This window comes from Callionymus lyra, chromosome 1 (assembly GCF_982586985.1).
Source record: "Callionymus lyra chromosome 1, fCalLyr1.hap1.1, whole genome shotgun sequence".
Lineage (NCBI taxonomy): Eukaryota > Metazoa > Chordata > Actinopteri > Syngnathiformes > Callionymidae > Callionymus > Callionymus lyra.
In genome coordinates this window covers 10614138-10626673 of record NC_141818.1, presented here as the reverse complement: position 1 = coordinate 10626673, position 12536 = coordinate 10614138, and the positions used below count along the sequence as shown (strand labels likewise).

At 43.2% G+C, this 12536-nt stretch overlaps 1 protein-coding gene across 2 annotated transcripts in view; it reads right to left on the bottom strand.

Annotated features, from left to right (window-relative positions):
* The window catches only part of ebf2 (EBF transcription factor 2), a 34983-nt gene extending 22736 nt beyond the window's left edge, over positions 1-12247 (bottom strand). Inside the window, exons 1-6 of one of the 2 annotated variants that reach the window (XM_087792696.1) lie at positions 12013-12247; positions 10578-10734; positions 8500-8563; positions 6042-6097; positions 5891-5964; positions 4912-4980 (exon numbers count right to left, since the gene is read on the bottom strand). In XM_087792696.1, the coding sequence (XP_087648822.1) occupies positions 4912-4980; positions 5891-5964; positions 6042-6097; positions 8500-8563; positions 10578-10734; positions 12013-12143 (551 nt within the window). In that variant the 5' untranslated portion in view covers positions 12144-12247. The remainder of the gene's footprint in view (positions 1-4911; positions 4981-5890; positions 5965-6041; positions 6098-8499; positions 8564-10577; positions 10735-12012) is intronic. The other variant, XM_087792697.1, reaches the window with a different exon arrangement.
* Between the last annotated feature and the right edge of the window lie 289 nt (positions 12248-12536).

Here is a 12536-nt window from a genome sequence, read left to right as displayed (position 1 = left end):
TTGATCGGTTGTGGCGATATAAACAAAACTGTGGTTACACACTTCCTAACTAGACCCACAAACGGATCAATAGAACCTCCCGGCCTAAGATGGTAATGGGTTCGCGGGGACCATTTGAAGTGGAGCCGTCGTACCCGTGGCTCAAATAAATAGCCGTGGGTCGCGGATCCTTTAAAAAAACATATGAAGGTTTGAATACGAAATGGTTAAAATACTGCTGAGTATGTGGGAGTCTTTTTGTGGGCCGGAGTCAGGGAGAGGGAAGCGAGCTATTGACGATATCGGAGAATTCCTATTGATTATTCCTCTTTTCTCTGAGTGCCGGCTTGTTAAAAAAGACCACTCTTGGAAACACGATCAATTAGTGAGATAGTGCTTGCCATTGATCACCGGCAGCACCTCACTGACCACCCCCTCTCACCCCCCCCACGCCTACAAGGCTGCTGCCCCACGATGGATCCCTCCACGCTCTCCTTATGAGCCGCTATTGATCTGCACTCCTAAGCCTAATATAAAAGCCCCCCCCCCCACTGAGCACTGACCCTTCCACTCCCAGCCACACACTCCATTCTTACAAATACTAATACTGACATCTGCTTGTCTCCATTGTAAACCAATGGCTCACTCATAAATACAGAGGCCAGCTTCGGCTCTGGACCAATATAAGCCCCCAGAGGTCAAAGTTCAGCGAGGCAATAATGCCGCCATTAACAGATCCTGCCCGTGTTGATCCACAGAACCTCTCGGTGTCAGGAGGGGCGTCATCAAAGTGAGCTGTAGATAGTCTAAAAGTCACATCAGTGGATTCCTTTCGCAGATCGAGGCGCGGTCGCCGGTGCAAGTCCGAGCTAATGGCGCACCACGGAACCACAGGCTCGCCTCCGTGGAACCCATATTCTCAAGAGGGAACGGTTTTTGTTACCCCTCGGTAGCCACAAAACCACAGAGCTTCCCACAAACGGTAACCCGAGCCTCATTCGCTACAACAGCTAGTTAGAATTTTAAGGACGTGGTAATCCAGCTGCGGAACCACAACAAGCTCCAAAACATCTTGTGTGCGTCTCGACACTTGAGTTCAACACAAATACACTCCTTTAAATACAAACAGGGGAACCATGTGAGAGACCATCAAAACAAGTGTGATACATCTCAGCTGTTTTGTGTAGTAGCATGTTGGTGTTGTATTGTTGTATTTAAAACCTACACAAATATACCAAAAGAAGCTTGATATAGAGGGTGAACATTATAAAACATAACTTGATAAACTTATTTAAGTCATTCTTCTGTCCTCTTTTTAATGACTAACATGTGTGATACAGTGGTCCCTCGCTATAACGCCGTTCACCTATCGCAGCCTCGATGTTTCGTGGATTTTTTCAGTGTCATTTTCATGTTTTTTTTCACGCTAGCAGTGTGACTCTGAAGTGCTTTATGTTTACTTAACATAAGTTACTTAACTTAAATTAGTTAAAACAGGTTTTGATCTTTGGTTTAATATACTAATATTGTACTAGTTTTTTTTAAATATGCGAAAGTTTGAACTTTGATTTAAATAAGAGAGAACTGTGAGAAAATGTTAATATCCGTCTGAGGAAATTGTGTAAAAGTGTGTTGTGAGGGGGTTTACGGCCTTAAAACATGTATAATAATTGTAAAAAATAAAACGTATCCCCTGCGATAAACGAGGGACTAGTGTACTTAAGTTATGCTTGAATGAAAACAACTTGTGTCTTTTACTATTCACAAAGTTATATTTAGTTAGAATTTTAATCTATTTTTAAAATATTTTTTAATTTAACAATCATTCTAGTTCCATAATGTACTGCAACCAGCCAAGGTTTGAGCCAAATCTGGCAATTTTGCCAACGCTTATTACACTTTATTACATAGTTATACAAGACTATTTAATAATAATAAGATAATGACAGTGTTCCAATCGAGGGCTGAATTCAAACGGCGCTTATCGAGCCTTTTTTGGAAAAGTTATCCCAGATTTATGCTAATGACTTCCAAGCGAAACCCAGCGATCAATGTATCTACTTATCGATCGGTCTAACCAATCAGCGAGGAGGCCGGTCTATCAATCAAAGATAAGTGACACGCACCAAAATGAGGAGTCATGTGACCCACGTTGTAGGAGTATTAAGACCCGGGCGTCAGATCAAGCCTCTCCTGTAAAGAGTCGTCTCTTTGTCAACGACTAACCGCCCCCCCCACCACCACCCCAAGACCCCTCCTCACGGATCAGCTGTGATCTCCCCTCTCTCCTTTCACTCAAATCGGGATTAGGGGGGAAAAAAAAAAGTGGGAGGGGAGGCTTGATGGGACCAGCAGCAGGAGTCGGGGGAAGAGAAAACTGAAACAATATGGAAAGGAGATTAGAAAAGAGGGGGTTCGTGCCGTTTGGGGAATTGCAAACTACCTCGTGCTTTGGAAGGTGTCCTAATGACACCACCTAATTATGGCGAAATTAGACAGGCTAACGGAAGCGAGGGAGGAGGGAGGAGAAGAAGAGGAGCTGGGGAATTAAGCAATATGGAAAAGACGTGGTAGGTGCGGCGGCGGCGAGAGACAAAACTAGAGGGAGGGGAAAGCACCGACGTATAAGCTGCACCGGGCAGCGAGGGGATGAGACGGAGAGAGCGGAAAAAAGAAAGGAAAAGCGAGCGGGCCTCAGCACGCCGCATGTTAATTGGAGAACAGGTGTTGGGGCTGGAAGCAGGAGGCTGATTAGTGGAGTCGCACACACACACACACACACACACACACACACACTGATTCACGACACACATGAATAATTGAAGACCCAAGCAGTGGCTGGGGAAGAGGTCGGAGCAGAGGTCACCCAAACATGAGGGAGAAAACCCACACACACGCTCAGATACGTGGATGAAAACCCCACAAACGTACACAAGCGTCGCCCCACATCTGTCCGTCCTTTCCACCGTGAAAGGTGGAGAAAAAAAAGAAAAAGAAACACCTAAAAGAGGGCGAGTTTCTTCGGCTTATCGGGAATTAACTGCCTGCTAATAGGCGGCTCCCGGAGGAGAGGATTGAGGAGGAGACCCCCCCCCCCCCATCGGGGTGGGATATGCCCGGTGCGATTAGAGAGTACGGCAGGTCAACGATTCCATTTAAATCAAAACACAACACAGTGGTCGCACCTCACACAAGCTAACCCCCGGACCATGTTAGGAGAAATCCCAACTCGGGAAGTTTCCGGGGAGAGTTATGTGCTATGAGGCCAAACGAGGAAAGCAGCTGCTACCAGGAATTCTGGGAAAAAATTCTAAAAGACAACAGCCCATTTTTTTTTTTTTTTTTTCCACTATATGAAAACTATCTTCAGCAGAAGTCCTCAGAGACGCGCTGTCAACAGGCAGCCAGCTCGAACTGAAGAGGGGAAAGAAAAGGGTCCTTGACGTTCACGTAGTCTGTTTTGGAGGCAGACGGTTGTTTTTTGAGAGCAGGATGTAGACGGAGAGAGAGAGAGAGAGAGAGAGAGAGTGAAGGGGATGCGGGTTGACGATATTTCACACCAGTGAGGATCCATCATGCTGGTTCATGCCGCGGAGATGCCGCGAAACGTCTTGGAAAAAGATGCTCAGACATGAAGCTGCACGTCCGATAACTGGCTGTCAGAGCGAACATTTAACACGTGCGAGAAAAGTGAGTCCGACTCCCGCGGAACTTTCACTTCTGTCAGTTGACGGAACACTCGTAGATCCAAAGATGCTTCAAGTCCCGGCATCAGATGAAGGTTTTCGAACCGTCTTCGTAGAAGTTTTGGTTTTACAAACGTGTTCATTTTGGAGTTTAACAGCGTTCTGAACTCGTCTTGGTTCGAAGTAGTCAGTGTTTCTTAGTACTTTCTACTCTATTTTCTTTCATTATTAGACTTTATTATTGTATTTTAGCTTCAAATAGATCATGCTAATGGATGTTTTAGCCACTGTGACATGGATGAAAAATCTCACGCTTTACTTTGAAGTTATCATTAAGTCCTTTGATCCAATGTACAACAATTAATACCTACTTTTTCAGGGAAATGTAAACATATGTATTCAAAAATGTCACTGATAGTCATAATATCATGTTGGGTTTCGTGTTTTCTTAGCTTTCATTAATTTTTTTTAGACCTTTGCCACCTACATTTATTACAAAGTAAGTACGATTTTGCAGTTACGCGTCACAAAACAAGGTTTTTTTAATAGAATATTTGTTCACGGACATCCTCAAATGTACTCTTTGCTACCTGCACAGACTTTGCCACTAAAATACCATCCACTGTTTTCATATTTTGCTCAAAAGAAACGTCACAACTGCTGTACGTGCAACAGGTTTTTCCATCTTTCTACACCAGAGTGAGAATCCAGGAGCGTTACGAGGCTCCTTCCCCGAGAAAAAAAAGTTTTTTACGGATCTCATGTACTTTTCGACAAAATAAGGAAATTTCAAAACCAGATATAGACCACGGACAATGTGTGTTTTGAAACTGGAGCGCTCAAAACATGTTGAAGGAAGATGCAACCTGAGTTTGAACCCGTGACCTCTCATTTTATCGTCTTTGTTGTGGGTTTATTGAGATTGTTTTGCGTCTTCTCAAGTGTGTTTTTATTTCAGTTAAGTCTTTGAGCCTCAGGGACCTTGACTTCGACCTCATATCTCCAATCCTCGCATGACAAAGTCATCGGTCCTGAGCTTAGCAGCAGAAAAAATATTGAGCTGGGAGTATTAAAGCTGTAAACGCTGATGTCAGATAAACACACCAGACTTTAAACACTGCTAAAGAAAGTTATCCGTCGACAAATGACGCTTCGGGGATTTTGATCGTCAGGTTTTTTGTGATTTTTTTGTGATGTGTGATGACCTGGACAGGTGCTTGATTGACAGGCGGTTTGATGCATTTACCTGTCGATGATGACCGGGTCTGACGGCGTCTCGTTCCGGTTTCCGCAACTTTTCTTCTCGCAGCATCGACTGAACCCCGGGGGCGAGACACACACACACACACACACACACACAACAAGAAGAAATAAGTCAGTTGCAGAATAAACACATTAACCAGGAGGGGCCGCCGCTCGTCTGGCCCGCTCAACTCCGCGGTCGGCCAAAACCCAGCGGCGCACAAAGGGAGGCATGAGAGGGGAGGGGAGGCGTGGACAAAAGAAGAAAAGGAGGAAGAAAAGGTACAACAACACACCCTACAAACAGTGAGAGACCATTCAGAAGTGAAAAGCCAGCCCGGCAATCTGTCACATTGATTTCGAAATCAAACTCAACCCCCACGCAAGCTCCCGGTGCACCATGACACACACACACACATCGTCCCCCTGCCATTCGTCAGCAGTCCTGTCCGAGGAGCCTGCTGGCCACCCCCCCCCCCCTCCTCGAACACACCCACCACCCCCTAAAGTCCCCTCCGCTGCATAACAAAAGTGCACCCACCCCTCACCATCTGCCACCCCTACACCTCACCTCACCCTCTCGTGTCCCAGCTTGGCCCAGGCCTACCCCCCCCAAACCTCCCCTCCACACCCCTGTCAGACGGCCTCACTCCCCAGCTGTGACGCTTGCCCTCTGCCTCCCCGGCTCTGTTATTAGCCAGCTGTGAGTCACATTCGGGCATCTGCTGGCAACACAATGGTTGAAGCCCACTCTGTCTTAGCCCCTTTTTTTCGACTTGCATCCCCCAGCATGCTTTGCTTCCTGACTCTGGTTGATGACTCAAGACTCTTAAGAGACTCATCTGGGCTGCTTGTCCCAAGTTTTGACGTTGAAGAGGTTTTTAAATCGACATTTGACGAGTCTTTTTCTAAACTTTTCAGAGTTCGTATTTCGTGCTTAACTTTTTAAGCTGCAGTACTAACAGAGAGTGTGTTGAGCTCACCTGCACATCACTTCATGGGTGAGCAGCACTCGGCACATTTCTGGATTCTTGTTCTGGCCTTCGTATGCGATGGGCTGAAGAAGCAGAAGACACGTTTATTGCAACCACTCAAAAAAAACAAACAGACTTTACGACTTGAAAATCTACCAACCTGTTTAGTGACCGAGTCGATGAGTCGCGCGTAAAGATCCTGCTCCGTACGAACTCCTGCGAGGAAAAACAAGTCGTTATTATCAACGTCGGAACAGTTGCTGGATGCTTACAAAATACCTCAGAGTTTTTGACGTATTTCAATGTAATATCCAAGTTTTTAAGCATTTCTCATTCACTTGTATGGCTGTTAACTGCTGCTGCTAACCACTAAATATCAACAATGCTAACAATAACCTGCCGTGTCTCTCTGATTTTTTATTTTTTATTTCAATTCCTGACCGCCTCTCTAGTGAACGTCATCCCTCCGTCACGGATGAAAAAAGTTGGCCCGGAGCTTGTAGCTCGTCTGCTGAGGGGATTGAGAGACGTTTGATGATGATTACTTATGTTACATTCTCACAATCTGTCTTCCTGTTTGGTTATTTCTGCGTCGACTATTGACTCGTTTCCCACACTTTCCCACCGCATCTGTTTTTTAAATCGCTTCAGTCGCACCTGTTAAGAGACACTTTCGATAGGAGGATTCTTTTTTAATATGTCATCATGAAGGGAAGTGAATCCTTAAAACATCGCACGGATTTAAGACGTGTCGCACAGTTTCCTGTCGTGCAAACTTTCATTTTCGGTTACTTCAGGGGCCCCCAAAAGTGCGGCCTTGTTGGCAGATTTCATGCAAACATTAGTCTCCGGTATAAACTGTGTCAGAAAACCATAAAATGTTTACTTTTGAAAGTTAAAATTCCAAGTTTTTAAATGTCACACAAGCTTTTTCTGATGAGATCAAAGGAAAACAAGTGAAGCTGCTGCGTGTCGAAGCTATTTACTTTAAACTTTATTTTACCGTATACATGGTTGAAAAAGATCTTTTGATTTAGTCGAGTTGAAGCGAGTTATTATGCGCCAACAACTTGTACATTAAATTAGCGTAAGATAAGACAGAATTAAATGCAGCTTAAAAGAAAGGGAACTATTAGAAGTCTAGAATCAGCCAAACGATCGACACTTTTAACTTTTATCTTTCAAAAATACATTTCCTGTATTAAAAATGAGGTTTTCTGACAACTTCCAGAAAATCATGTTTTTTGTTAGTTTGTGTGATTTGTTTGCCAATATCTACAAACGTTTTTTTTTTTTTTAAACGTCTTCAGGAAAGACATGAAAAGTATTACAACTCTGCTTGTTTTTTTACTTGGCCTACTCATCTATTGGATGGTGAAATTAAAAATAAAATAATAAGTAATAATTTATGTGAGCTTCTTTAATTCCTAAGGACACTTAAGCATGGCTGTTAGCGGCGGTGTTCCTCAGGGTTCCATTGTAGGTGCATTTTTATTTCAAGAAAAACTGTGTATAATCGCAATCATCAGCTCAACATATTAATTTAATTACAATTTTAAATTTAGATTACAATATATCGCAAAAACTTTTTGAAGTTTTTAATCATAATGTAATCTAACTTATAAAACGTAATAAAACTATTGTTAACGTTTAAAGATAAACCTTTTGTCTCGTTTAGAATTCAAGTTGAGAGTCAACTTGAGATGATAATAGGTTTGGCTGATTATCAATGGGGTGTTGAATAGTGTCAGAGTACGTTGAAGTAGTTTATAAGACACACATTATCGACTCCGATCTAAACTTACCAAAAAGAGTCAAAAGTTAAGCTACACACTCGCACCGTATCGCACTTTAAGCTCATCTAACACATGTAGAATAATAAAAGAAGCTCGAGGCCGACACTGCTTTTGGACGACAAAACTGAAACAATTTCTCTTTTTTAATGTTGAGTTTTCTAGCGTCAAACCCAGACCTGGTCAACCTGAGCGTCTGTGAGCGTCTGTGTTTTGATCCCTGGTGGGGGAATAAAAAAAAAGTGATGACTTTTGAAGAAGAGAGAATCGCCACAGGATGGTTTGTAGAAGCTTTGGAGAGTATCGCTTTTTTTAAAAATGCGTTTCACTCATCAAAGTGTCGATCGAGACGCCTTTGATATGGTTTGGGGGGGAAGGAGATGAGAGGAGGGGATATGTAGAGGAAGTGCTGTCGGTGCTGCACGTACTGTAGTTAGGAGCGAGCGAGGGGGCTGCAGAACATGTCTTTTATCTTCCCTCCCATGGGTGCCAGCGCGATGGCAACGTAGGGGCAGAAGTGGCTCATGGGAACCAAATTTCTCTGTGTATCCTTCCATCTGATGTGGAGGCACAATAGGGAGTTGGAGGATGGAGAGTATGGTGATGAGAGAGGGGGGGGGCATGTACCTCATTTCCCCAAACAAGAAGCAGCTTCTGTGAGACGGTAACTGGATTCCCAGTGATTAGAAGATGAGTGGAAGATAATTCGGCGGCTCAGATGCGATTGGGTTTAATGTCATGTTTAAAGGTAGACGTGTAATCCTGACTGAGCCTCGACGGACTCGCTCTCCCGTCGACACTTGAGATAAGATGACATGGACTCACCGTTGCTGTAGAGCAGCTGCAGCTTGTAGTGGGTGCCGTTGTTGGTCTTCTCGCCTGTCTGCTCCTTGGAAAGGAAACCGTGGACACAAGCACCCAACATGCAGTTAACAGTGGCGGCTGATGGTGGCGCACTCGCTTCAAGAACACTTCAAGGTGACCCGAGAACATTCTAAGACATGACATTTTCTTACACTCTAACACACAAAAAAGTACTTTACACAAGTAAAACAGTATTTTAAGTTGATTTGAGCTTCAAATTGTTGCAGTGCATTATGGGACTTCTGCATTCTGAGATTTGTTATATACATTATGTCAATATTGGTGTAATTACACACAAAAACATGGATTATAGCTATTTTAATACGACCTGAAATAATATATATAATTATGAAGATAAAGTTTATCAATTTTATTAGGAGATATGACTATATTTGGTATCATTCTGTCTGATATTCAACATGTTTTGTGACATCCCAGCTACTCAGAGCAGGATCCAGAGGTTCATATATTTATTTGCATTTGATTTATAACTTGAACCTTCGTTTTTAACTCTTAAATGTGGTTTGGTGTTATTATTGTCTTTCTTTGCTCGACTAGAAAACACCTTTTTCTTCATGCAAACAACTCTTTTAATTGACTTTTATTATTGATAATAGTTATTATTTGTGCAGTTTTATGGAATCAATGATTGTATTTCCTGGATGTCAAATCTACCCAGTTTTATCAACTCCAACTTAAGAGGTTTTCCTTCACACATGTGTGGGTCAGACCCATGACCTCCACCCAGTTGATCTCAATGATAATGCGACCAAAAGAGACTTCTTAAAAATTCTTCAAACTTCCTCAACTCATCTTTCCACCTCTTCAGGGTTGGAGGTGAAGCCCTGAAGGTTCTTGAGCTCAAACAACTTTTCTGAGTCTCATGTCTGGTGCTGGAGAAGGTTCTGGGCACCACACAAGTGTGTGTGTGTGTGTGTGTGTAAAGTGTGTTCCAGCAAGTGGAAAGTTGTCTGAGCCGCAGTCGACCTTGACAGAAAAACTTCCTCTCGGCTCTCCACACTTCCCCCAGGCTCCCGTCCACACTCTCCTTCCCTTCGCTTCCCCCCCGTCTCCATCGCTGGTCTCCCCCTGTTCTTTCCCTTCTTCTACCTCTACTGGTCTTTCTAAGTGGTCTCAAAGGAATCCTCTCTGGTCCAATAACCCAGGAGGCATCGCAGAGACGAGCGCAGGAGAAGGAGGAAGAGAGTGGACTCGTGAGGAAGCTCGAGGGGGGGGGAAGCAGGAGAGCCGGAGAGCCGGAGCGAGGGAATTAAGATGCACGGAGATAAGTTGGGAAAAGCTGGAAATGCAATAATGTGGCGATAGATTGATGCCTGGCTCCATAAGTTTTGTAAATACACACAGAGGAGCGTTTATTTTTCGCGCTGCCATCTCCTCTGTGCTGCATAATTACAAAGCAAAAACAGATGCCAGGGTAACCAAGCAGAAAATGAACTCACTGGAACACACTGACAGCTCTCAGGCCTGGCATCCCTACCGCCCCCCCACACCTACCGCCCCCCCCACCCTCACTAGTCTCTGGTCTGAACTTCACTTTGACAGGTCGATGTCCTCTTGACTTTCTCACGCAGGACACTTGTGGCCCCGTCGTCTTTAAACGCCCGCCACACGCCCCCCAAAACATCCGTCAACACTGGACACAAGGCTCTCTCGCCCTCTATTTCGGACAACCTGAGGAATCCAACCCCAACCCCGCCGCCGCCGCCGCGCCCCCCCAAAGCAGAGTTTAGATCAGAGGGGGGAGCAGAGGCACTTTGATGATGAGTTCAGTGTACATCTTAAGAGGAGCAGCATTTGCATTTTTAAGAAGAACTGATGTCCTCCTAATGAGGCAAGCTGCTAATTAGTCATTAGATATTCTTTTTCAATCCAACATCATCCGACCACGGCGGGGAGAGTAAACACGGAGCCGTCAGCTGTTCAATATGCTTTTTTTTTTTTTTCTTCCTGGAGGATCAAACCGGCACCTGGCTCCCAGCTGAAGGCTCCTGCTCAAATAACGTGATACACTCACACACCTTGTCGTGTTCCACGAAGTCCACGAAGGCGGTTCTCTCCACCTCCACCGGCTGGCCGTGCCGGTCGTACAGCGCCAGGACGAAGTGGAAGAAGTTGGACTTCCGCAGGTTGGAGGGCGGCTGCTTCTCAAAGTGAGCCCTGGAGAGGGCCACCCCGCTGGAGACACAAGAGACGGCACGTCAACACAACTTTGTACTCGTGCTGGAAACTGTCGAGCACCAACTGCTGTTTGTCAAAACGACATCATGCTCTCACTGATATTTGGAATTAAGAAAAATTGTTTTTACCTGCAGAACCCACTTCAGTTATGGATACAGACCAACGTCCCCCTTTAATTGTTTAATGTCCACATTTAAAATAAATTTAAGTTAGACATAAACTACTGGAACATCTTAAAACTAGTGTTACAAAACGATAAAAAAAAAATATTTTAATTAAAAAGTTAATCAAGTTGGTCCATTTAGAGTTGATGGCAGTCCCATTAAAATTAGTTTTAGTTTACATTTTTTTTGCTTTTTTTAAACCAAACTCAAATATCAATATAATACAAACTTAATTATTCTAATTAGAAATTAGCACATATTAGCTTTTTTATTATTACAATAAATTAGACTTTGAGAAAAATAATTTAACAGTTAAATTTGATTATTAAAATATATAGTATTAAAAGGTTAAACATTGTTATGCTGAATATGAAAAATAAATTGGATGTAACAAAATAAAAAAAAGGATTACATTTAAAGATGCAAAAAAATGAAAGACTCAAAATTATTGATATATTTTTAATTACTCACCTGCAAATAAATCGTTTTCATAAATGCAATAAAGGCGAATTCAATATAATTCGATTTTTTTTAATTATCTTCACGTCGTAAATTAGAACCAACTTAACGAAAACCTTTTTTTTTTAATCTGCTAGAATGTTCATGTTAAATCGTATTTATCGCTAAACTTAACGAATTAAAACATATTCTGTTGTCGCAAACTTTACCAAAAAAAAAAAGCTATTTAATTGAGGAATTTGACTTGTATTCATTATTTGATATTAATTATAATAATTATTATATTGATATTAATTATAGATAAGAGTATCTGCGCATTCTCACATTTTAGCAATATTTACTTCAGCGAATATAAAATAATAATCATTTAAAATGTTTAGTTTTGCACGAGTTTATTTTCTGGTGTTTGAGTATAAACGCATTTTTGCGAAATGTAAAATTATGAGTTGATATTTGTTCTTCTTATTAGTTTAAAATCAAACGAACAATCTCTTTCTTAAAGTCCACGATTGTTTCAATTTCCCGAAGCAGATCTCCAGAGGGATTAATAAAGTCCATCTGATCTCATATCATTTTTTTTGCAACAAGTCGTGACGGATCCACGACATTAAATAAGAATAAAGACTAAATAAAAGTAGCTTCAGTTTCATACCTTTGCGCAGCGACGTTCGCGTCCACAACTCCCACATTTCGCACCCACGAGCGGACCGGATCCATCTCCTCCAGACTTCTCTCTTTTAATCCGTTCACTTCTCGAATCAGGTGCTCCTGGATCCCGAACATTTAGAGCCCGGTTCCTGCTGCTCGGACCACCAAACTTCTCTGGAGGCTTCTGGGACTCGCGACCTCCTCCAAAAGCAACAAAAAAAAAGGGGTTTTTGAGTTGGTTTAAAGAATCCTTTTTCTCAGACGAGTCAGAGAGTAGATCCCATCTGCGCTCGCATCTTTGTCCGCGGAGACTCAAGTTGTGGGTCACAGGGGGGCAGGTCTGCGGAGGAGTCCGGCTCTGGAGCGCACGAGCATGAATGAGTGTGTGTGTGGAGGGATGGAGCGTGTGTGGAGGAGGAGGACCAGAGGGAAGGAGGGGCCTCGGAGCAGATGGGGGACCGAACGTTGGAGATGGACCCTCTCATTGGTGCAGATCCTTCCCCTGGACCTGAGCCACCGGCAGCATCC